A 27,999-nucleotide genomic window follows, 5' to 3' on the forward strand; every position below is an offset into this window, starting at 1 on the left:
TTCAGACAGAATTACAGAATGACAGACCGGACAAAAACAATATGCCCCCCCGATCTTCGATCTCGGGGGCATAAATATCTATAACTTCCTTTAATGTTAAATTATCTCAATAAAAATTACAGGTGCACAACTTAGTTATACACATACTATATATACAAAGTTTGAATCAAATCTGTAGACTGTTTTTAAGATATTCTCTGGAAAATAACATCCCCTCAAAATCGAAAAAATTATCCATAACTTCCTTGAATTTCAGTTAGCGCCACATCTAAATTCAGCTACAGACATTTCTGTTTTAATGCATCTTTCATTTTCCTCTTCATAAGGGAGTCCAGTGCTTATGCAAACTAAGTGTATCATGGCCTCTTTCAGAACAACAAATTTTAAGTACTGATGTCCCATTCTGTAAATAATTCAGAAACAAGAAATGTTTTAAAATCATTAACCTATGCCCACTGTGCGGAAATATTGAAGAAAAAAACAAACCGAACATGACCTCTAATGCATAATATATCAGAAGGGATACTTGCAAACTTACAAAGGATAAACAATAAAGATTTGCTCGAGTTGTTCATTTTTGCAGTCAACAAATGTGGAGTAACGGGAGAAAATAGATCTGAAATGAAAAAGTACTTTTCTTTAAATGAAGGTAGCAAAATCAATTTAATGTTGGTGATAATGATATAAAACAATTGGTCCATGGCCCACAATGCTCACTTGAATAACCCCAGTCCTACTGTTCTTCACAATATCATGTTTCAAAGATTTTTCTTTTGTCTATTCTCATGAAAAAATCTGGGCTTCATATTTTGATTCCATTCTTGTCGCAAAGTATCATGACTTAACTAAACATGAATCCATACTAACAGGGCCCTGCTGTTGTTATGATGATTATTTTTAAATAATCCATTCTATTTTTTCCTTTTCTTGAGTATCTCACTCCTCACTTTATCATACTTGAACTCAATTCATCTAATTATACCATATGCCAAGTTTTGTTGAAATTGAGCAAGTGGTCCTTGAGATAAGAAGTCAAAGAGGAAAATAGCTAACACACACACATATGGGAAAATTTTAATCAGAGCCTTTGCCTAAGGTGAACTAAAATCTGCAAAAATTTAACCTACTCTAATGCATATTAGATATCTTAATCATACAAATTAACTGTTACACATGATAACTACATACAAGTTATTCAAGACTGATGTATCTGTAAGTTTCTGAGAAATAATCATTTTAAATGTGTTATCATATTAAGTATATCTCCTCCCCCCCCCCCCCCCCCCCTAAAATAGAGATCAACATACCCTGGTAAAAATTTGCTGGTGCACATCATTTCATAAAGAAAATGTTGAAGGTATTCTAATTCCTACACAATTGAAAGAAATAAAATTAATTACACATTTAATATGTTAATGTCACAACCTTTTCTTGCTAAAAGATGAATGGGACATACATTTCCAAATATGTTCATTTCACAGAAGACTTTGGCGGACTTTTGAAATGTGAATTAAGTTATTAAGGTTTGTGTATTTTGAATTCAAGGTCAATAACTCTTTCAAAAATAGTTCAACAAAGCCCAAACTCTCAAACTTGATCTGAAACCCAGTTGTCGGAATTGTCAGATGAAATCTGAAAATTTTCAATGCATGGATGGGTGCACAGACTGATCACTATAGGGCTCCCATCTATGTCTATAGGCTGGCCCTAATAATGTCATGCTTCTGAAGTAAAAACATGCTGGCTAAAGTTGAAAAGAAACCATCTTTAAGAACACTGATGCACTTCTTACCTCGGGTTGAATATAATTGGCTCCAAAACAATATTTTACAAAATTGTCCCTGTAAACCTTTTCAGGGTTGTTCATGAATTGATGATGCCGCTTATGTTCAACCTCATCACTGAAAATAAGGACAAACGATTTACAAAGTAATCTGCTATGATTTGCATCATCGATTCGGACAAGGAGGAGTTTTAGTGATCTTTATCATATTCAATAGACAGATTTTGTATTTTGTATAGAAATTCAAATTTTACAACAAGCTCCATGCACGGAGGTCAATATTCATGGTATAGAAGAAGTGCATGTAGTACAAGAGGGAAGAAGGCGCAAGGAGGAGGGGGGGAGATACATATGTATTCACATACATACACAATATGCATACAAGAATGTGTATTTAAAATTAACAACAGCTAATTATGAATTTTTCAACATTTCTTCTATAAACAGGTATAGATTGGTGATAATTTCATGTTTAATGGTAGCTAATTCCATACAAGTACGCCTGAGTAGTGAAAAGCATTTTCGAATAAGATGTTTGATGTTCTGGTAAACAAAAATTATAATTTAATTCGGAACGCAGGGAATAGGAATCACGAGTTTGAACGACAAGATCTCGTAGATATTCGGGGTTCATACCATAAAAAGTTTTGTACGATAAAATACACTTATACTATGTAATTATAATTCAAATACATTTAACCATCCTAATTTTTCATGATTTTGATGGCTCATCAGGTGCTACGTTAAGAATAATTGAAAACTTACCATTTGGTTAAGCTGCAGTTCATAATGTCTCTAACAGTTTTCACAATGCTGTTTACCTGCATATACATGTATGTGATTATGTGTATTATAATATCAGAATGTAATATTTAAAGATTTATGTACAATGTACTTAATAGATTATACCAATATAATGAACATTATGCAGTTTCTTTGCGAAGACATTTTAAACAGGCTTACATTTCTTGAGATGAAATCTGTATTAATTTCTGAAAATGTAAAGGCATGACATCAAATATCACTCGTTATAGGTCATATTATTGTTATACCCCTAATAAACAGTGTTGTGAATTCTTTTTGGCGCCCCCAGGATGTTGTGAATTCAAGACTGTATATTCGTTAACTGTGTTAAATACTATTTCTCTCTCGCACAAACAGTTCCTATGTAATTTCTTATGAGAAAAAAGTCCAACATTAAAATAGTGTTACTTATTATGCCGAGAAGTTTTTTTAGAAGAATACTACTATGTACTAAACAGGATTTTTTTTTAAAATTTGACACTATGAGACAAGTTAGCTAGCTGGTGTTTCTATAATCTAACCTACCAGAAGAACAAGTTGCATCATCATTTGCTCCTGTGCATTTGCTAACCCAGTTGATCTCTTCTGAAGGTTCAATATTGTCATTTTTCATAGTACTTATGCTCTATAAATAGATATATGTGAAATGTATGAGCAGGAAAACATATTCATGAATTAAATTGACTGTAATTACTAATGTTACCAGGACTACCTGCTTATATTTTGTGCAGTGTATTTTTCGCATTGGTTTTCTTGAAACAGAACACACACTAGATTTTCTGATGCCCTCCAACTCTCTACAAAGTAGTAAATATATATTCTTTACACCTACATTTTCTTAGGGTCATCAAGGTCCATATTTTTTGTTACATTTTGTAGCAATTTACCAGAAAACTGACTCATTCAGAAAGACCCTTCAGAGAACTTAATTAATGTACTATTTGTTTTAATGTTAATGTTTTTAAGGGAAAGAGATGAGTAAAAATAATAATGACAATAATTTTCAAAATGTTTCAGTATGTACTTACACATCTTTATCCTTGATAGTTTCTTCTATATTTGTATGACCATATCTGAAATATATCAATACCTCAAGTTTTAAGAGTTTGAGCGAGACTCTTGAATGCAATATATTTTTGTACATTTCAATAAAGCTAAAAAGGCATCCACATGAAATCTGAATAAGGTTGGATAGCAATCTATAGTACATAATTCAATAAAACTTATTCAACAAATTTAATTCAATTCTTAAAAAGTTAAGACTTTATTTATGGAGATCTATATTGCATAACTGCTTGTACAATACTAAACTAATAATGATTAAAAAATTAAAGCAGTAATATTTTGAAAACATCATGCAAAATCCTTATTAATAAATTTCGAAGAGGCCCATGGGCCACAAAGCTCACCTGTGTCACCAAAATGTGCCCCCTCCATACCTTAATTTGAACCAATTTTTGATCTAGTACTCATTAAGGAAGCTTTCACATAAGTTTTGTCTTCATTTTTTCGAGGTGACGTAAGTCAGCCTCGTATGTCAGACCCCAGCTTCAATGGCGCCCTGTTTTAATCACTACCATTTGCGAAATCACTTTGATTTTTAATATAAGAAATTTGTTGTCACATATGCTAATGCAACGTAAAAGCTGTCACAATTCACTTTGAGATTGATATAGGATCCATATGTTTACCCTCTACGATAAGCGAGTTAAATAAGAATTTATGAAATCGCAATTTTTATCCCTTCGATATGAAACAAAGTCCACACATCAAAAGGAATCGCGAATTAGTGTTTAGGTTTGTAAACAAGATCAAAATTATTTGTCGTTTGCCAACATTTTATTCCACGATCTTAGAAAAACAGAATTGGACTGTAGGAAACGATTTGCATTGCTTCTGTATTCATTCGCATTTTCACATATAGACAGGGAAAACATGGTCTATTATTCTCTAGGAATTCTGGGTAAACAGCTGTCTCCTCTTATGTCTGAAAATTATGTTAATTAGCCGATTTATCGCCTATCAAAAAATAGTTCACATTGATACTATGTTCCATTTTTATTAAACTGTTATATATAAATTCTGTTTTATGTCAGATTGAAGAAGTCTTCCTTGTATGTGATCTGTTGTATTTATCAAGCAGAAATTGTGTGTAATTAGAATTTTAATATTAAACTCTGCACTATTTCTCTGTATCCATACGCGCCACGCTATCCTATTTATCAACAAGGAGAAAACGTCTTGCCTGAGAGAACTGATATATTCTTGCCAACGCATTAACTCAAGATAATTATCTGAAACCCAATGTGTTAATTTCGTACAATTTTACCAAAATATTTCTTTTGGACGCATTTTTTGAGATTTTAATACTAAATCTGGGTGTAAACATGTAATCTTCGATCGAATGGGCCGAGCGCCATTTCCCGCGCTCTTTCATGGTCAAGTCAGATAGCTGTAAACATTGATTAAGAAATTTAAATGAACATGTTTTTGTGAATATATTTGTTATTCAAGAAAAGAACTCCATTGGAAGTAATATATTGGAAATCAAGTTTACATTTCTTTGTCACGAAATATGATTTATCTCAAGAGTTGAATGAATTATCTCAAGAGTTGACACTTGTTTTCAAGAGTTGATATTTCAAGAGTGGAAATTTTCTTGGACTGGTTTAACTTTGACTCAAGAATTGAATGAGTTATTTCAAGAGTTGACAGTTGTTGTCGTCATCAGATATGAAGGGTAGCAAAAAAAGAAAAAAATCATGATTTTGATAGTCATCAAAGGGAGAGCCCAAATCTGTCAAAAAAAGAAAAAGTCACAATGTAAGAAAAGATCCCATAATTTTGAAATGCGTGTCTGCCAACTTTCATCAAGGGTCAGAAACTTTCTCCGAATATAGCAGAGGTAAACAATGTGTAGCAAATTCACTTGTGTGCATTGCATTTAATGCAGTTAACCAAAAATTGTTTGGAGATTGGGATGCGAATGATATTCATTTTGTTCTCGAAAAAGGTGATGTTTTATACAAGCATGCAAGACAGGCCTGTCCACATGAACATCTTAACCCAGAGGACTTGCCCAAAAATGTTTGGATTCAAAACCAGTTGCTTCATGTGTCTGCTTTACCAGTTTATGCACGGGAAATACAATCAATTTTGTTCATATGAACTCTTTTAAGCGGAAATACCCAAGAATTAGTGAAAATTTTGTCACATTTTTTTTTTTTACAAATCTCAACAACAACCACAGAGTAAAAAACACTGTAACTTATGTGAAACCTTCGTTTCATAGTGTTGATTCAAGTATGTTCAAGTAATAACCCCCAGGGGTAGGGTATGCCAACAATTGGGGATCAATACTTTACAATGAAATATATAGGATTTTAAAAAAAAAATCTTCTCAAGAACAGCAAAGGCATCATTAAAAATATTGATATATGGAAGCATCCTTAGTTAGTCTAGATTCAAGTTTGTCTTAGTTACGACTCCAAGGGGTTGGATGGGACCACATTTTTAAAAATCTTCCTACTAAGCACATCCTTGGTAGGTCAGATGTGCATTGTGGCCTATGGGCCTCTTCCTCACATATAGGTTAATTATGCTTGCTACTCAGTTTTAGAATGTTTCAACAGTTAACACATTTCATTACCTCAAATTGAAGGTATAACATATGCTTCTGGATTACAAATAATACCATCCAACATATTATATCCTTCATTTAATTCGATCTTGCATTAGAATCAATGCCATTCACTGCCAAACGTCACCTCGTTTCAGTACCTTCAGTACTTTGATTTTAATTGCTACAGTGGTTCTTAAGAGAAAAATGCTACCATAGTTTCACTATTTATGAATGATCTCCACTTTGACATGGGTGTGACCCTTCACTTGAACAATTTTGCATTTCCTTTAGCCAAGGATGACTTATGGCAACTTTGAACTTAGCTCAATGGTTCTGAGGTAAAAATTGTGTAACATTTACAGACAGACAGGGACAGACAGGCAAATGGACAGACAGACAATGAACACCAGTTAATCAGAAAAGCTCACCTGAGTTTATGGCTCAAGTGAGCTAACAACAAATTCTAAACTAAACATCATGCTAAATGTATCTTAATTTGGCTACCTTCCCCTTAAATCACTATACAAAAAAGTTCTTTTCTTTTTCTGAAATACCTAGATTTACATGACTGTATAAAACACTGACTTGTTAGAACTACCTAGATTTACATGTATAAAACAGTGATTAGTTAGAACTACCTAGATTTACATGTATAAAACAGTGACTAGTTAGAACTACCTAGATTTACATGTATAAAACAGTGACTAGTTAGAACTACCTAGATTTACATGACTGTATAAAACAGTGACTTCTTAGAACTACCTAGATTTACATGACTGTATAAAATAGTGACTAGTTAGAACTACCTAGATTTACATGACTGTATAAAACAGTGACTAGTTAGAACTACCTAGATTTACATGTATAAAACAGTGACTAGTTAGAACTACCTAGATTTACATGACTGTATAAAACAGTGACTTGTTAGAACTACCTAGATTTACATGACTGTATAAAATAGTGACTAGTTAGAACTACCTAGATTTACATGTATAAAACAGTGACTAGTTAGAACTACCTAGATTTACATGTATAAAACAGTGACTAGTTAGAACTACCTAGATTTACATGTATAAAACAGTGACTAGTTAGAACTACCTAGATTTACATGTATAAAATAGTGACTAGTTAGAACTACCTAGATTTACATGACTGTATAAAACAGTGACTAGTTAGAACTACCTAGATTTACATGTATAAAACAGTGACTAGTTAGAACTACCTAGATTTACATGTATAAAACAGTGACTAGTTAGAACTACCTAGATTTACATGTATAAAACAGTGACTAGTTAGAACTACCTAGATTTTCATGACTATATAAAACAGTGACTTGTTAGAACTACCTAGATTTACATGTATAAAACAGCGACTAGTTAGAACTACCTAGATTTACATGTATAAAACAGTGACTAGTTAGAACTACCTAGATTTACATGTATAAAACAGTGAGTAGTTAGAACTACCTAGATTTACATGTATAAAACAGTGACTAGTTAGAACTACCTAGATTTACATGTATAATACAGTGACTAGTTAGAACTTCCTAGATTTACATGTATAAAACAGTGACTAGTTAGAACTACCTAGATTTACATGTATAAAACAGTGACTAGTTAGAACTACCTAGATTTACATGTATAAAACAGTGACTAGTTAGAACTACCTAGATTTACATGACTGTATAAAACAGTGACTTGATAGAACTACCTAGATTTACATGACTGTATAAAATAGTGACTAGTTAGAACTACCTAGATTTACATGTATAAAACAGTGACTTGTTAGAACTACCTAGATTTACATGTATAAAATAGTCACTAGTTAGAACTACCTAGATTTACATGACTGTATAAAACAGTGACTAGTTAGAACTACCTAGATTTACATGTATAAAACAGTGACTAGTTAGAACTACCTAGATTTACATGACTGTATAAAACAGTGACTAGTTAGAACTTCCTAGATTTACATGTATAAAACAGTGACTAGTTAGAACTACCTAGATTTACATGTATAAAATAGTGACTAGTTAGAACTACCTAGATTTACATGACTGTATAAAACAGTGACTAGTTAGAACTACCTAGATTTACATGTATAAAATAGTGACTAGTTAGAACTACCTAGATTTACATGTATAAAACAGTGACTAGTTAGAACTACCTAGATTTACATGTATAAAACAGTGACTAGTTAGAACTACCTAGATTTACATGTATAAAACAGTGACTAGTTAGAACTACCTAGATTTTCATGACTGTATAAAACAGTGACTTGTTAGAACTACCTAGATTTACATGTATAAAACAGTGACTAGTTAGAACTACCTAGATTTACATGTATAAAACAGTGACTAGTTAGAACTACCTAGATTTACATGTATAAAACAGTGACTAGTTAGAACTACCTAGATTTACAGGTATAAAACAGTGACTAGTTAGAACTACCTAGATTTACATGTATAAAATAGTGACTAGTTAGGACTACCTAGATTTACATGTATAAAACAGTGACTAGTTAGAACTCCCTAAATTTACATGTATAAAATAGTGACTAGTTAGAACTACCTAGATTTACATGTATAAAACAGTGACTAGTTAGAACTACCTAGATTTACATGTATAAAACAGTGACTTGTTAGAACTACCTAGATTTACATGTATAAAACAGTGACTAGTTAGAACTACCTAGATTTACAGGTATAAAACAGTGACTAGTTAGAACTACCTAGATTTACATGTATAAAATAGTGACTAGTGAGGACTACCTAGATTTACATGTATAAAACAGTGACTAGTTAGAACTCCCTAGATTTACATGACTGTATAAAACAGTGACTAGTTAGAACAACCTAGATTTACATGTATAAAACAGTGACTAGTTAGAACTACCTAGATTTACATGTATAAAACAGTGACTAGTTAGAACTACCTAGATTTACATGTATAAAACAGTGACTAGTTAGAACTTCCTAGATTTACATGTATAAAACAGTGACTAGTTAGAACTACCTACATTTACATGTATAAAACAGTGACTAGTTAGAACTACCTAGATTTACATGACTGTATAAAATAGTGACTAGTTAGAACTACCTAGATTTACATGTATAAAACAGTGACTAGTTAGAACTACCTAGATTTACAGGTATAAAACAGTGACTAGTTAGAACTACCTAGATTTACATGTATAAAACAGTGACTAGTTAGAACTACCTAGATTTACATGTATAAAATAGTGACTAGTTAGAACTACCTAGATTTACATGACTGTATAAAACAGTGACTAGTTAGAACTACCTAGATTTACATGTATAAAACAGTGACTAGTTAGAACTACCTAGATTTACATGTATAAAACAGTGACTAGTTAGAACTACCTAGATTTACATGTATAAAACAATGACTAGTTAGAACTACCTAGATTTTCATGACTGTATAAAACAGTGACTTGTTAGAACTACCTAGATTTACATGTATAAAACAGTGACTAGTTAGAACTACCTAGATTTACATGTATAAAACAGTGACTAGTTAGAACTACCTAGATTTACATGTATAAAACAGTGACTAGTTAGAACTACCTAGATTTACATGTATAAAACAGTGACTAGTTAGAACTACCTAGATTTACATGTATAATACAGTGACTAGTTAGAACTACCTAGATTTACATGTATAAAACAGTGACTAGTTAGAACTTCCTAGATTTACATGTATAAAACAGTGACTAGTTAGAACTACCTAGATTTACATGTATAAAACAGTGACTAGTTAGAACTACCTAGATTTACATGTATAAAACAGTGACTAGTTAGAACTACCTAGATTTACATGACTGTATTAAACAGTGACTTGATAGAACTACCTAGATTTACATGACTGTATAAAATAGTGACTAGTTAGAACTACCTAGATTTACATGTATAAAACAGTGACTTGTTAGAACTACCTAGATTTACATGTATAAAATAGTCACTAGTTAGAACTACCTAGATTTACATGACTGTATAAAACAGTGACTAGTTAGAACTACCTAGATTTACATGTATAAAACAGTGACTAGTTAGAACTACCTAGATTTACATGACTGTATAAAACAGTGACTAGTTAGAACTTCCTAGATTTACATGTATAAAACAGTGACTAGTTAGAACTACCTAGATTTACATGTATAAAATAGTGACTAGTTAGAACTACCTAGATTTACATGACTGTATAAAACAGTGACTAGTTAGAACTACCTAGATTTACATGTATAAAATAGTGACTATTTAGAACTACCTAGATTTACATGTATAAAACAGTGACTAGTTAGAACTACCTAGATTTACATGTATAAAACAGTGACTAGTTAGAACTACCTAGATTTACATGTATAAAACAGTGACTAGTTAGAACTACCTAGATTTTCATGACTGTATAAAACAGTGACTTGTTAGAACTACCTAGATTTACATGTATAAAACAGTGACTAGTTAGAACTACCTAGATTTACATGTATAAAACAGTGACTAGTTAGAACTACCTAGATTTACAGGTATAAAACAGTGACTAGTTAGAACTACCTAGATTTACATGTATAAAATAGTGACTAGTTAGGACTACCTAGATTTACATGTATAAAACAGTGACTAGTTAGAACTCCCTAGATTTACATGTATAAAATAGTGACTAGTTAGAACTACCTAGATTTACATGTATAAAACAGTGACTAGTTAGAACTACCTAGATTTACATGTATAAAACAGTGACTTGTTAGAACTACCTAGATTTACATGTATAAAACAGTGACTAGTTAGAACTACCTAGATTTACAGGTATAAAACAGTGACTAGTTAGAACTACCTAGATTTACATGTATAAAATAGTGACTAGTGAGGACTACCTAGATTTACATGTATAAAACAGTGACTAGTTAGAACTCCCTAGATTTACATGACTGTATAAAACAGTGACTAGTTAGAACTACCTAGATTTACATGTATAAAACAGTGACTAGTTAGAACTACCTAGATTTACATGTATAAAACAGTGACTAGTTAGAACTACCTAGATTTACATGTATAAAACAGTGACTAGTTAGAACTCCCTAGATTTACATGTATAAAACAGTGACTAGTTAGAACTACCTAGATTTACATGTATAAAACAGTGACTAGTTAGAACTACCTAGATTTACATGTATAAAATAGTGACTAGTTAGAACTACCTAGATTTACATGTATAAAACAGTGACTAGTTAGAACTACCTAGATTTACATGTATAAAATAGTGACTAGTTAGAACTACCTAGATTTACATGACTGTATAAAACAGTGACTAGTTAGAACTACCTAGATTTACATGTATAAAACAGTGACTAGTTAGAACTACCTAGATTTACATGTATAAAACAGTGACTAGTTAGAACTACCTAGATTTACATGACTGTATAAAACAGTGACTATTTAGAACTTCCTAGATTTACATGTATAAAACAGTGACTAGTTAGAACTACCTAGATTTACATGTATAAAACAGTGACTAGTTAGAACTACCTAGATTTACATGTATAAAACAGTGACTAGTTAGAACTACCTAGATTTACATGTATAAAACAGTGACTAGTTAGAACTTCCTAGATTTACATGTATAAAACAGTGACTAGTTAGGACTACCTAGATTTACATGTATAAAACAGTGACTAGTTAGAATTACCTAGATTTACATGTATAAAACAGTGACTAGTTAGAACTACCTAGATTTACATGTATAAAACAGTGACTTGTTAGAACTACCTAGATTTACATGTATAAAACAGTGACTAGTTAGAACTACCTAGATTTACATGTATAAAACAGTGACTAGTTAGAACTACCTAGATTTACATGTATAAAACAGTGACTAGTTAGAACTACCTAGATTTACATGTATAAAATAGTGACTAGTTAGAACTACCTAGATTTACATGACTGTATAAAACAGTGACTAGTTAGAACTACCTAGATTTACATGTATAAAACAGTGACTAGTTAGGACTACCTAGATTTACATGTATAAAATAGTGACTAGTTAGAACTACCTAGATTTACATGACTGTATAAAACAGTGACTAGTTAGAACTACCTAGATTTACATGTATAAAATAGTGACTAGTTAGAACTACCTAGATTTACATGTATAAAACAGTGACTAGTTAGAACTACCTAGATTTACAGGTATAAAACAGTGACTAGTTAGAACTACCTAGATTTACATGTATTAAACAGTGACTTGTTAGAACTACCTAGATTTACATGACTGTATAAAACAGTGACTAGTTAGAACTTCCTAGATTTACATGTATAAAACAGTGACTAGTTAGAACTACCTAGATTTACAGGTATAAAACAGTGACTAGTTAGAACTACCTAGATTTACATGTATAAAATAGTGACTAGTTAGAACTACCTAGATTTACATGACTGTATAAAACAGTGACTAGTTAGAACTACCTAGATTTACATGTATAAAACAGTGACTAGTTAGAACTACCTAGATTTACATGTATAAAACAGTGACTAGTTAGAACTACCTAGATTTACATGTATAAAACAGTGACTAGTTAGAACTACCTAGATTTACATGTATAAAACAGTGACTAGTTAGGACTACCTAGATTTACATGTATAAAACAGTGACTAGTTAGAATTACCTAGATTTACATGTATAAAACAGTGACTTGTTAGAACTACCTAGATTTACATGTATAAAACAGTGACTAGTTAGAACTACCTAGATTTACATGTATAAAACAGTGACTAGTTAGAACTACCTAGATTTACATGTATAAAACAGTGACTAGTTAGAACTACCTAGATTTACATGTATAAAACAGTGACTAGTTAGGACTACCTAGATTTACATTTATAAAACAGTGACTAGTTAGAACTACCTAGATTTACATGTATAAAACAGTGACTAGTTAGAACTACCTAGATTTACATGTATAAAACAGTGACTTGTTAGAACTACCTAGATTTACATGTATAAAACAGTGACTAGTTAGAACTACCTAGATTTACATGTATAAAACAGTGACTAGTTAGAACTACTTACAATGTAGATTTACATGTATAAAACAGTGACTAGTTAGAACTACCTAGATTTACATGTATAACACAGTGACTAGTTAGAACTCCCTAGATTTACATGTATAAAACAGTGACTAGTTAGAACTACCTAGATTTACATGTATAAAACAGTGACTAGTTAGAACTACCTAGATTTACAAGTATAAAACAGTGACTAGTTAGAACTTCCTAGATTTACATGTATAAAACAGTGACTAGTTAGAACTACCTAGATTTACATGTATAAAATAGTGACTAGTTAGAACTACCTAGATTTACATGTATAAAACAGTGACTAGTTAGAACTTCCTAGATTTACATGTATAAAACAGTGACTAGTTAGAACTACCTAGATTTACAGGTATAAAACAGTGAGTAGTTAGAACTACCTAGATTTACATGTAAAAAATAGTGACTAGTTAGAACTACCTAGATTTACATGACTGTATAAAACAGTGACTAGTTAGAACTACCTAGATTTACATGTATAAAACAGTGACTAGTTAGAACTACCTAGATTTACATGTATAAAACAGTGACTAGTTAGAACTACCTAGATTTACATGTATAAAACAGTGACTAGTTAGAACTACCTAGATTTACATGTATAAAACAGTGACTAGTTAGGACTACCTAGATTTACATGTATAAAACAGTGACTAGTTAGAACTACCTAGATTTACATGTATAAAACAGTGACTAGTTAGAACTACCTAGATTTACATGTATAAAACAGTGACTTGTTAGAACTACCTAGATTTACATGTATAAAACAGTGACTAGTTAGAACTACCTAGATTTACATGTATAAAACAGTGACTAGTTAGAACTTCCTAGATTTACATGTATAAAACAGTGACTAGTTAGGACTACCTAGATTTACATTTATAAAACAGTGACTAGTTAGAACTACCTAGATTTACATTTATAAAACAGTGACTAGTTAGAACTACCTAGATTTACATGTATAAAACAGTGACTAGTTAGGACTACCTAGATTTACATTTATAAAACAGTGACTAGTTAGAACTACCTAGATTTACAGGTATAAAACAGTGACTAGTTAGAACTACCTAGATTTACATGTATAAAACAGTGACTTGTTAGAACTACCTAGATTTACATGTATAAAACAGTGACTAGTTAGAACTACCTAGATTTACATGTATAAAACAGTGACTAGTTAGAACTTCCTAGATTTACATGTATAAAACAGTGACTAGTTAGAACTACCTAGATTTACATGACTGTATAAAACAGTGACTAGTTAGAACTACCTAGATTTACATGTATAAAACAGTGACTAGTTAGAACTACCTAGATTTACATGTATAAAACAGTGACTAGTTAGAACTACCTAGATTTACATGTATAAAACAGTGACTAGTTAGAACTACCTAGATTTACAGGTATAAAACAGTGACTAGTTAGAACTACCTAGATTTACATGACTGTATAAAACAGTGACTTGTTAGAACTACCTAGATTTACATGACTGTATAAAATAGTGACTAGTTAGAACTACCTAGATTTACATGACTGTATAAAACAGTGACTTGTTAGAACTACCTAGATTTACATGACTGTTTAAAATAGTGACTAGTTAGAACTACCTAGATTTACATGTATAAAACAGTGACTAGTTAGAACTACCTAGATTTACATGTATAAAACAGTGACTAGTTAGAACTACCTAGATTTACATGTATAAAACAGTGACTTGTTAGAACTACATAGATTTACATGTATAAAATAGTGACTAGTTAGAACTACCTAGATTTACATGTATAAAACAGTGACTAGTTAGAACTACCTAGATTTACATGTATAAAACAGTGACTAGTTAGAACTACCTAGATTTACATGTATAAAACAGTGACTTGTTAGAACTACATAGATTTACATGTATAAAATAGTGACTAGTTAGAACTACCTAGATTTACATGACTGTATAAAACAGTGACTAGTTAGAATTACCTAGATTTACATGTATAATACAGTGACTAGTTAGAACTACCTAGATTTACATGTATAAAACAGTGACTAGTTAGAACTACCTAGATTTACATGTATAAAACAGTGACTAGTTAGAACTTCCTAGATTTACATGTATAAAACAGTGACTAGTTAGAACTCCCTAGATTTACATGTATAAAACAGTGACTAGTTTGAACTACCTAGATTTACATGTATAAAACAGTGACTAGTTAGAACTACCTAGATTTACATGTATAAAACAGTGACTAGTTAGAACTACCTAGATTTACATGACTGTATAAAACAGTGAATTGATAGAACTACCTAGATTTACATGACTGTATAAAACAGTGACTAGTTAGAACTACCTAGATTTACATGTATAAAACAGTGACTTGTTAGAACTACCTAGATTTACATGTATAAAACAGTGACTAGTTAGAACTACCTAGATTTACATGTATAAAACAGTGACTAGTTAGAACTCCCTAGATTTACATGTATAAAACAGTGACTAGTTAGAACTACCTAGATTTACATGTATAAAACAGTGACTAGTTAGAACTACCTAGATTTACATGTATAACACAGTGACTAGTTAGAACTACCTAGATTTACATGTATAAAACAGTGACTAGTTAGAACTTCCTAGATTTACATGTATAAAACAGTGACTAGTTAGAACTACCTAGATTTACAGGTATAAAACAGTGACTAGTTAGAACTACCTAGATTTTCATGACTGTATAAAACAGTGACTAGTTAGAACTTCCTAGATTTACATGTATAAAACAGTGACTAGTTAGAACTACCTACAATGTAGATTTACATGTATAAAACAGTGACTAGTTAGAACTACCTAGATTTACATGTATAACACAGTGACTAGTTAGAACTTCCTAGATTTACATGTATAAAACAGTGACTTGTTAGAACTTCCTAGATTTACATGTATAAAATAGTGACTAGTTAGAACTACCTACATTTACATGTATAACACAGTGACTAGTTAGAACTTCCTAGATTTACATGTATAAAATAGTGACTAGTTAGAACTACCTAGATTTACATGACTGTATAAAACAGTGACTAGTTAGAACTACCTAGATTTACATGTATAAAACAGTGACTAGTTAGAACTACCTACAATGTAGATTTACATGTATAAAACAGTGACTAGTTAGAACTACCTAGATTTACATGTATAAAACAGTGACTAGTTAGAACTACCTAGATTTACATGTATAAAATAGTGACTAGTTAGAACTACCTAGATTTACATGTATAAAATAGTGACTAGTTAGAACTACCTAGATTTACATGACTGTATAAAACAGTGACTAGTTAGAACTACCTAGATTTACATGACTGTATAAAATAGTGACTTGTTAGAACTACCTAGATTTACATGACTGTATAAAATAGTGACTAGTTAGAACTACCTAGATTTACATGTATAAAATAGTGACTAGTTAGAACTACCTAGATTTACATGTATAAATCAGTGACTAGTTAGAACTACCTAGATTTACATGTATAAAATAGTGACAAGTTAGAACTACCTAGATTTACATGTATAAAATAGTGACTAGTTAGAACTACCTTGATTTGATTGATCCTCCTCACTGGAATTATTAGTGTTTTCTGTGGGAGAGGGCTGCTTTTTCTGTCATTTCTCTTTCACTAACTTGTCAGGTTCTAGCTTTGACCTTCAAAAACAAGGGTCAAGGACATATTACTTCTCATATCAAGGAAAGTCACATTGCAATTTTGTAACATTTTTTTTTCAACTTTCAAATCACATAAAATTGTAATTTTGATAGTTCAGAACATTTACATGCAATATAAATACAATTATTTTATAGTTATTAGATATTTAAAGACATAATGGTACAAGAAGAAGAATGTTACATGAACACTGGTACTGCAGACTGCAATGACTTACAATCTTTTTCTATCCACCACTCTTTTCACCCTTACTGCTCTCTGTTCACTATAGATTTTACAAACCACTGAAATAAACAAAATACATATATTAAACATAATGTACGAGTATACATGTACTTTAAAAAGCGGAAATATTTGCATGGGTTTTATTTTTGCAATGTGATTATAGTATAGATCACAAAAGTAAAACCATTGTGAAGTAACAAAGTATTTGAGGTATAACTCTATCTAAAGGTAATTTTATACGAGATACAGGAGGTAATTTAAACCATCATGAAATATCTAAAAATGATGAAAATCAAATATCATGAAATTATAACCCTGTAAAATTAAAGCCCTAACAGTATTATGATTTCAATTTCAATATTCATATTTTAGACCCCCCCCCCCCCTAAAAAAAAAACCCCATCAACAACAAAACAAAACCCCAAAGCAAAACAAAGCACAAACACTACATGTATTTATCAGCACACATCACAGTACAATTTATGATTCAATCCTTTCAATGAATGAAAGCTACCTTTTTACCCTCTGATGTTTCAGTTAATAATCTCATTAGTTGATTTTCAAACCCTTTAGGGTTAATTGGTGATTATAACAGTCTAAGAGTGAAATTAATCAAGTAAGAGAAATTATCGGAGTGTGAAAGTTTCCAAAAGAAGTTGACTTCCTAGGGTGTGTTTCACAAAAGTATTTATGACAAGATCAAAATGGTGTTTGCTTTTTTTTTATATTACCAATCATACCAATCTTCATTACTAAAAATACTTCAATTGTCTATTGGAGTAAAATATTATAGAAAATACTTATCTCCCCCCACAAAGCTGAATAGTATAGCTGTTTCGAGTGTATATACAAGCATGTACATGTATACCTATTTCAGCAGACTTCATATTCTTGTGGATTTTGTGAAATTGCAAGTGTGCTAACACACGATTACACTAAATTGTTTCTGATCTACACACACAAGTACATACACTAAATTGTTCCTGATCTACACACACAAGTACATACACTAAATTGTCCCTGATCTACACACACAACTACATACACTAAATTGTTCCTGATCTACACGCACACAAGTACATACACTAAATTGTTCCTGATCTACACACACAAGTACATACACTAAATTGTTCCTGATCTACACACACACAAGTACATACACTAAATTGTTTCTGATCTACACACACAAGTACATACACTAAATTGTTCCTGATCTACACACACAAGTACATACACTAAATTGTCCCTGATCTACACTCACAAGTACATACACTAAATTGTTCCTGATCTACACGCACACAAGTACATACATTAAATTGTTTCTAATCTACACACACAAGTACATACACTAAATTGTTCCTGATCTACACACACAAGTACATACACTAAATTGTCCAAGATCTACACACACAAGTACATACACTAAATTGTTTCTGATCTACACACACAAGTACATACACTAAATTGTTTCTGATCTACACATACAAGCACATACACTAAATTGTCCCTGATCTACACACACAAGTACATACACTAAATTGTTCCTGATCTCCACACACAAGTACATACACTAAATTGTTCCTGATCTACACACACAAGTACATACACTAAATTGTTCCTGATCTACACACACAAGTACATACACTAAACTGTTTCTGATCTACACACACAAGTACATACACTAATTTTTTCCTGATCTAGACACACAATTTAATACACTAATACACTAAATTGTTTCTAATCTACACACACAAGTACATACACTAAACTGCTTCTGGTCTACACATACACAAGTACATATACTAAATTGTTCCTGATCTACACACACACAAGTACATACACTAAACTGTTTCTGATCTACACACACAAGTACATACACTAAATTTTTCCTGATCTACACACACAATTTAATACACTGAATTGTTTCTGATCTACACACACAAGTACATACACTAAATTGTTTCTGATCTACACACATACAAGTACATACACTAAATTGTTTCTGATCTACACACACAAGTGCATACACTAAATTGTTTCTGATCTACACACATACAAGTACATACACTAAATTGTTCCTGATCTACACACACAAGTACATACACTAAATTGTCCAAGATCTACACACACAAGTACATACACTAAATTGTTTCTAATCTACACACACAAGTACATACACTAAATTGTCCCTGATCTACACACACAAGTACATACACTAAATTGTCCCTGATCTACACACACAAGTACATACACTAAATTGTTCCTGATCTACACGCACACAAGTACATACACTAAATTGTTCCTGATCTACACACACAAGTACATACACTAAATTGTTCCTGATCTACACACACAAGTACATACACTAAATTGTTTCTAATCTACACACACAAGTACATACACTAAATTGTTCCTGATCTACACACACAAGTATATACACTAAATTGTCCCTGATGTACACACACAAGTACATACACTAAATTGTTCCTGATCTACACGCACACAAGTACATACACTAAATTGTTTCTAATCTACACACACAAGTACACACGGTCCTACTAAACAGAGTATGCTAGAGTACTTTAGAGTACGCTGGTAAAATTTCATAATTTAATGCAATTTAACTGCTGTTTGTAGGTGTTCTTACTTTATTTTAACCTTATGAATATATATATGGAATATATTGTGTTTGTTTTCATTATATTTAGAAAATATTTTGAATTACAGTTTACATATTGATCCCAATCAAATTTAACTACACATGTATATAAAGTACCAGTGCATTACACTAAATTTCCAAAGATTATGCCTTAATCTTACTTTTAAAGTATTAAAAGTCTTTTTTAGTCAACTGAACAGTGAATTCCATGAAAATAAATCATTCAGTGGTATTTAGATTAACATAAAAATGAAATGATTACATCTATGAAGATGATTTCTTTGGTGATTGTCACTGTGGTTTTAAATCAACACTGGATGTGTTTTTACTGTGAATTTACAGTAAGTGTGAACGACTCAGCTTCTCAAGTTCATTCGAGGTCTCGGATAATTGGTTTCAAAACAAATCTGTCAATGTTGACGCATCAAGGATAGAACAATCACTGCGATTGGACCAATATTTAAAGGGGCGGGAATAAAAATAATTTTAGTTGGTCACACGTGTCTTTACACTGGCGTGTCATTACATAATCTTTTAGCACGATGGAAGAGACTGCGAAAAGGGAAAACCAATACCAACTAAAACAATGACGTTGATTTTAAAATTACATGCCGAGAGTTTATTTTATGGTAAAATCAGTAAGAAATTAGGCGTCGCAAAGGCCACGTTATAAAATTGTCAACCATGGGAACTCTTGCACTGAAAATGTCGCCAACGAAGCTCACACCGGCAATGCTCACACCGGATGTACTTTTGATAATCGAGTATGAAATTAAAAAGAAATCAAGTGTATATTAATAGAGAAATCAGACAAAATTTATTAAGAAGAAATATTTGTACCCCTGACAATGTACCAAAGGTGTCTTTAATTTGTAGAACTGCGAGAAATTTTTAGGGAAATGACTTTCAAGAAACTGCAAAGAAAATCCAAGAGAAGCATATTTCGTCTGAACACAGGGACTCGTCACGAAATACTTGTCTTTTTAAAATTTGACATCGTCTATTCTATATTTACAAATAAATGTAAATATAGAATAGAGAGGGTCAATTCGTGACGAGCCCCTGTGGTCTGAACACGAACGAAGTGTTGAAAATTTCTTTGCTACTGATTTTATTGCAATTTAGGCCGAGTCAGTTATATATATATATATATATATATATATATATATATAGAGAGAGAGAGAGAGAGAGAGAGAGAGACTCTTAACGCTTTATTGAAATATTTCGACCGGGTTACCGGTCTTCTTCAGTCGTGTTTTCGTGAAGAAGACCGGTAACACGGTCGAAATATTTCAACAAAGTGTTTAGAGTTTTTTCTGTATTTTACTTCCAAAAAAGAGACTTTTATATATATATATATATATATATATTGACGAAGCGAGTGTCGCGTTCGTACAACGGGTAATCGCAATCATGGACATATCATAGGAACTTGAAATTTTATCAATAAAGTTAATAAAATGTACTTGATTGACCATAGCTCAAGGCTTGGTCAATCAAGTACATTTTATTAACTTTATTGATAAAATTTCAAACTCCTATGGACATACAGTTAGGGGTGGACCAGTGATATAGGTTCAAAGGTACGCCAGTATCGCAACATTAACAATCGACCTTTGCTGTGGTTTATTATGACGTTATAGAATGCTAACGAAATGCTGAATTTCTTTAATAATGTGTTACATGTACAGGAGAGGGGTGGTTTGGGGAATTTAGTTTTTGCTAGAATTCACAGAACTTGCCGTTGTTCATTCAATTAACAGTATCTAGCGATGGTTACTTCCGAATTTCTTACGAAAATGTGGGTATATATAACAGTAAAAGACATCAAAGCATGCCATGTGTTGAAAATAGATGTTTTCTCGAAGTAGAATATCTATTGATCTTATTACTTAATCTGACAAATTATTTTAGGGGCGAGATCAAATGTTCAATGTTAGAGAAAACTGAGTTCGCATAGTTCTCACCAAGACACCCCCCCCCCCCCCAATACAAAACTAAATATGAAGTATGTTGAAACTAATCGATTAACAAGTAAAACAAATGAAAGTGTACATTGAAACTATTAAACGTTTATTAAAATGTATTATTATGTGGTTTTAAAGTCAGTTGTCTTTTTTTCCCACTAACGTGTAATCGATGTCGGATGACAGAAACTTACGAGTTTTTACCCCCTCTTCCCCCTAACTATTTGAATTTAGAAATTTTTCCGACATGATCTTTTCCAATGCTTTGTAAGATTTCGAAAATATCCTCCGAGAGATTTATTTTAAAATAACGATATGGAAACTGCGAATGTGAAAGAGACAACAAAACAAAAGCATTGTTCTTAAACGGACAAAATCGCCTATAGAAACATGTACTGAAATTTCTGATCACTTAAAACTGACAAGTATCTACAGGAATTTAAGGGAGTAACCTTTCAATTTTTATTGGGATATAGAGGCAACTGCGGATCCTGCCTTTTCCCGCAGCATTTTCGATCCAGTCTTTTTCTTTTCTTTTCAATATTCAGCACTGTTTGAATTCTGGGATATTGCTATCCTGCCTTTTCTTTACATATCGGGGCTCGCCTTTTTCACCCTGTATTCCCCCTCCCATACCTATTGATACTGCGATGGATTATAAGTATAACACGGTTATTCCTGTTTAAAAGATAAAATTTATAAGGTATCTGATAAAAGTTATATCTTCTAAAGTTTACGAGATATCTTGTATCTTTTGTAAGACATCTTATATTTTTTTTCTTTATAAGATATCCCATCACTCTTATACATGCAGATATCTAGTATATATAAGATAAACTTTACAAGACATTTTATTAACGTAATCTCAAATCTCCGTTGTCAAATCAAAACCGATATTGAATCTCACGCTACGTACAGTGCAATTTACACTGAAATCAAATAGTGAAACTTACACTTGTTAAGCACGAGATAATATAATGCCAAATACTTGGGACCGCCTACCTATAATTTAACCGACCTATCAAAAGCGCTCTTTAAAATCACTCGGGGACTTTCCAAATGAACTATCTGAAGCACGTCATGTACTTGCCGATATGTCTCGTTCACACTTACTGTAAATCCACAGTAAAGGTCAACAATTATTCAATTCTAAATAACTATCAATCATACGTAAAATTAATTACTGATGCAATATGTCACATCACTTAATTCTTTCTCCAAACAAAATAGTAATAATCGGGATCGTGATGCCATAAATCGTCAATAACTTTAATGTAACATTTGTTTTCTGGTCAAAATATCGCTAAAAAGCAAATACTTTTGATAAATTTTGCAATATTATTTTATAATCATGTTCATTTAAGTGGTATACATACAAATAAACAATTAAATTGCATTAAATTATGAAATTTTACTAGCGTACTCTATAGTACTCTAACGTACTCTAGAGTACTCTGTTTAGTAAGACCCCAAGTACACATATAGGAATACCTTTAAGGTAATCTTCTACAAGTCTGATGACTGATGACCGGTGCTCCTTAACCTGAGGTTGAACTCTGGCATTTAAGTCTGTTAAAGATAAAAAACATTTCATCACCAACAAATAGTCCTGAAACTGATCAAAATAATACAAATTAGACATTAAAACTATTTATTCTATATATACATAGTGAATCAAAATTCAAATGGGGCATTCACATTTCTCTGTGTATGCAACTGAATGTGTATTTTGTAAAAATAAACCTGTTCTTGTTATAAACTTACTAAAGTTAGTAGTGTGGAACAAAATTCGTTAAAAGTAGCATTTAAAAGTAATAACATGACCACAGTCATTCCAGCTACAGTCAGGGGAAATAATCCACACTTTGAAGTGGAGTACATGTGATCACTAATACATGAGAAGGGAAACAACTCTTCATATTAAAACAGAGAGTCAAATCCCTTTTAGATTAATTTTACTTACATGTATTAGGTTTGCTACAGACTGTCTACAGAAAATTGTCAGGTTTTTAAGTCCATAGAAGGTGACGCGAAGCTGAGCTTTTTATGGACTTAAGGAACCCGACATTTTTCTGTAGACTGTCAGAAACAAACCTAAAACAAGTGTTTTCTTTTGTCCACGATCAGAAGATACATAGTTTACAATTTTATGAAATTCATATAATGATTAACAAAATTGACAAATTTAGTTTCATTTAAAGTTTTAACAGTTAACAAGTGATGGTAAATGCTACGTTCAACAAGTTCATCGATTTTGTTTTAAATGTTTTAAACCATCTAAATCATAACCTATTTTTAGGCAATAATAAAGTAAACATCAAAAAATTAAAAAGATGGTTCAGATGTCATGTTGCCATCTAAATTTTTCTAATCGTTACATAAGACATTTAGATGGCAATCACATGACACATTTTATTCCATGACTGGGCGTCAATCTAGTCCGAGACAAAGCTACGACTTACTCTTGATGAGAGCTACTGATTCCTGGCACATGTGTATCACTTTCTCAGCCTCTTCATCAATCTGGTCTCGTTCTGTATCCGTCATGCTGGATGTTTCTGCACTAAGGTGGCTACAATTATTTGGACATGTGTAAAACAAAAACTACAATTCTGTTTTTTGCATGACAATAGGCCTCAATGCTCAAATGCACAGCTCTTACACTGTGGCTCTTACATTGTGGCTCTTACATTGTGGCTCTAACGGGTGTAAGTTTGATAGACCTTGTACACACACTAATTGAAAATACATTTACATGTATATATAAATACATATTAAACAGTGGATATTGTATTAAACCCAAAGCCAAGCTCCACCCCCCCATTTTTTGCATAGATTTATAACATATGGACACTTTCACAGAATGTGTATGATTTTTTGCAAAGCAAAAACCCTTCATTTGAATGAATACAAATCCCTTGTACCTAAGGATGTCATGTGCCAAGTTTGGATGAAATTGATTCAGTGGTTATGAGAGAGGATTCAAAAACATCAAAAGAGAATCCAATTGAAAGATTTAATTTTCATTATCCGATTGAAGAAATTTTAAATCGACAGACATTAGTCTAGATTAACAAACTTTTAATCAGAAAAGCTCATTCAATTTTAACATTAGGCTCAGGTGATATAATGAATATTCATCAAATTTATTGCATTCAAATTATTTTTAAACATTCATATGCATGCATATCATACTTATGATTCATCTTTTTAGTTACATAAATATATATTTACTGCTGCCAACATACCGGTACTACATGACTTAGTACCTAGCATGAATTAACCTAGTTATTAAACATTACCTGCCAGTGCTGACATAAATTAACCTAGTTATTAAACATTACCTGCCAGTGCTGACATAAGCTTTCCTGTGTTCCATCAAGAAATCTTTCAACTTTGAAATACTACTGACCTAAAGGAGATAAAATCATTTAAATTACATAATCAGGTGTTGATATCAATCAATGACATGCATGTTATAAATCCTTCATCAAATTTGGACAACACTAAATACTGTAATTTCGGCTGAATATTTGGACTGACGCCTTCACCGAGGATTCAGTCCAAATATCCAGCTGAGTCATATCTCAACCGAGATTATATACTGCATCATTAGATACTCAAGCTTGATTTCAGAATCTTCCATGTTATCCAACAATGTTTGATATTACTTCTTTTTTAAACACAAATTCACCCATCTTGTAGCAAGTAAAAGGGTACCATTGTCTAGATATAATCCATAAATTACTCTGTACAACTGGAATAAAAGTTGAGTTTGATCTGCCTTTCATCCCATTTACAATTGAAAAATTGTCTGAAATTGTTAAAAGTCAAAGGGTGAAATATATGTGCAGAATCAAGAAGTGGGTGTTGGTTGAGTGCCTTTCCTTGTAGTGTTATGGTATATGATTCTGTCCATATAAAAAACATGCTAGTATGTGAATAATTGCTATTGGGAATTTTGACGGTTCATTATCTCTCAATCAAAAATGAAGATCTCAATAGAGAATAAAATGTGACAAGTCCCTCCTCACAAACCCTGTATAGTTTCTGAATGCCTGTAAAAACCACAGGCACCTGAAGGGTGGATGGTGTGTACATAGATTTAATGTACATATTTATACCCCCACCCCCCCATTCCATCAAATGAATAAAAAATAAACATAGAACCAATAATTTATCCAAAATATCTGATTTCCCTGCTGATCACTTCCACAAATCATTCTGAATAGTCAGTTTCTACTTTTTGTAAGCCTTTGAGATGACCACTTGTGAGATACTATTAACAGGCTGTCCAGCACCCTTGGACAAAAAATAAGGGCAAATTTTAGGGGTAAAATTTTAAAAAATTAGGGCTAAAATTAGGAATTTTTAACCAAATTGCGGAAGTTTTAATTATTTAAAAGGACTTACCTTGTCAAATTTGACAATAAAGAAACTCACATGACACACAAATAAGATGTAAGTACAGGAAGGGCGTATTCCAGTTTTCCATGGTCTCAGCTATTATTGGCTATAACCTAAAATCTCAACTCTTTATCACAAAGTCACAACCAATAAACAAGCTTGACACATGGATCCACAGGTCAACTGCCTTTCACTGCATCAGCATTATCTGAATAAGAACTGCAATCTACGTTAATAACACACATTTTGTATGAATGCATTTTGATTTTTCAAGACTGATAAAAAAGTAGGAATTGACATGAAAAATAAGGGCTTTTTTTAGGATTTCCCCTTGAATTTTACATTTTTTTTTAGGAATTTTAGCAAAACTGAAAAAAATTAGGAATTTTTAGGAATTTTAGGGCCGCTGGACAGCCTGTATTAAAGCAATACAAGCTGTAACTGACGGCAAATAAATTGAAAAATGAAAGAACAAATATTTAATATATTTGTGATTGAATACATATAACTTTATAGAATCAGAGTGAATCTGAAGCAACAAACCCATCAAATCAGCAGAAAATATAGATTCATGAATCATTGTCATCCTGTCGGTAATTCCTGCCCGTAATCTCCGATGTGCATTGACCTCGAAGGTCACCAGTTCGGAAAAAAGCGAAAGAGAGGCACTGAGCACGTGTCAGATTTGTAAACAATTTAACGTGCCAGTTTTATAGAAAATTCACTATGAAAATTTTATTTGAATAGCACATTTGCGTTGTCATTATTTTCTTACATTTCTTGTCATTCATGAAACGTAATATTTTAAAACAAACGACACATGTAATTACTCACGTCAGCTTCCGTCTTTGTATATAACCTCGACCTCAGCGACCCGATTATATTCGGCAATCCTCGTTCCCATGTCCGTGTATACGACACAATGGCGGTCGATACAAAACGCTCATTGTAGGTGTGCTCTCTAACAATATTCCCTTGTTTATTTTGTTGAATTCAAATCTTGGGGATTATATTAGTTATACCGATAGGTATTATTTAGTACATAATTGGATAGTTGAAAAAATACCGTCAGTTACAGCTTGTATTGCTTTAATCATCTCAAGAGCTTACAAAAAGTAGAAACTGACCATTCAGAATAACTTATGGTGATCGACGGGGACATCACACATTTTGGATAATTTTTTTCTTCTATATTCATATAGGTAGAAGGGGGAGGGGATGTACATAAGATCTATACACCCCACCAAACTTCACAGCTGCCATTTGTAAAAACCACTCTCCTGTCTCTTTTTCTCCAACATCCTTAATTCTTCATACTACATGTGTCAACAAATGATGGTAGTCATTTAACAGATATGTAAGTAAGTAAGTAAATTTTATTTAAAGTCGGCACTGTGTGTATCATACATATATTATTATCAATCTCTGTGAGATTAGTTCGTACATATCATATGTACATGCAGGTACAGTGTATGTCATGTCAGAACTTACTACTTCTTTGCTTTTCCTTTCAAAATCTCCCTTGTGCTTTGATGATGGTAAAATATTAGTAAATGTTTGAGATTTATGTTGAACATCTCCAGTAAATTTCTTTCTCGATCGCAAAGCCTTTACTGTGGCTTTAAAAACATTCGTTACATCAGCCATATTCCCAACAACGTGTACACAATCCTAACACAAGAATTAGAACTGTTCCGAATGATGAAGAAATCGAAAGTGATAGTTGGAAAA

The 27,999-nt window shown here is 32.0% G+C and overlaps 2 protein-coding genes across 3 annotated transcripts; both read right to left on the reverse strand.

Moving 5' to 3' along the window:
* Positions 1-75: 75 nt before the first annotated feature.
* Positions 76-16,980, reverse strand: LOC130046436 (uncharacterized). 2 transcript variants are annotated; one of them, XM_056148414.1, is made up of 11 exons: positions 8,252-9,475; positions 6,848-7,555; positions 3,616-6,807; positions 3,300-3,384; positions 3,113-3,212; positions 2,747-2,775; positions 2,549-2,604; positions 1,793-1,901; positions 1,308-1,369; positions 539-616; positions 76-403 (listed from the first exon to the last, which is right to left on the reverse strand). In XM_056148414.1, the coding sequence occupies exons 3-11, from the start codon at positions 3,795-3,797 to the stop codon at positions 253-255; spliced, it is 852 nt and encodes a 283-aa protein (XP_056004389.1). In that variant the 5' UTR covers positions 3,798-6,807; positions 6,848-7,555; positions 8,252-9,475; the 3' UTR covers positions 76-252. The 2 variants fall into 2 exon arrangements, with proteins under 2 accessions (XP_056004389.1, XP_056004390.1); XM_056148415.1 differs by lacking the exons at positions 6,848-7,555; positions 8,252-9,475 and adding an exon at positions 16,885-16,980 and having other exon boundaries at positions 3,616-3,660.
* Positions 16,850-27,998, reverse strand: LOC130050016 (syntaxin-18-like). Its single transcript, XM_056148416.1, has 6 exons — positions 27,760-27,998; positions 25,206-25,273; positions 24,324-24,433; positions 23,353-23,430; positions 17,228-17,294; positions 16,850-16,991 (listed from the first exon to the last, which is right to left on the reverse strand). Exons 1-6 carry the CDS (start codon positions 27,913-27,915, stop codon positions 16,952-16,954), a joined length of 519 nt encoding a protein of 172 aa, XP_056004391.1. The 5' UTR covers positions 27,916-27,998; the 3' UTR covers positions 16,850-16,951.
* Between the last annotated feature and the right edge of the window lies 1 nt (position 27,999).

Source organism: Ostrea edulis, chromosome 9 (assembly GCF_947568905.1).
Source record: "Ostrea edulis chromosome 9, xbOstEdul1.1, whole genome shotgun sequence".
Classification (NCBI taxonomy): Eukaryota; Metazoa; Mollusca; class Bivalvia; order Ostreida; family Ostreidae; genus Ostrea; species Ostrea edulis.

Bases quoted from the DNA above. Each gene is read 5' to 3' on its own strand.
- LOC130046436 (XM_056148414.1), bottom strand. From the start codon at position 3,797: ATGTACTATAGATTGCTATCCAACCTTATTCAGATTTCATGTGGATGC. The intron at 2,605-2,746 runs GTAAGCCTGTTT...ATGTATATGCAG, and splicing joins CAGATTTCATCTCAAGAAAT to GTAAACAGCATTGTGAAAAC. The intron at 404-538 runs GTAAGTTTGCAA...AATTATTTACAG, and splicing joins ATCTTTATTGTTTATCCTTT to AATGGGACATCAGTACTTAA.
- LOC130050016 (XM_056148416.1), bottom strand. From the start codon at position 27,915: ATGGCTGATGTAACGAATGTTTTTAAAGCCACAGTAAAGGCTTTGCGA. The intron at 25,274-27,759 runs GTAAGTTCTGAC...TATCTCCTTTAG, and splicing joins AAAGGAAAAGCAAAGAAGTA to GTCAGTAGTATTTCAAAGTT. The intron at 23,431-24,323 runs GTAAGTCGTAGC...TATCTTTAACAG, and splicing joins ATCAGTAGCTCTCATCAAGA to ACTTAAATGCCAGAGTTCAA.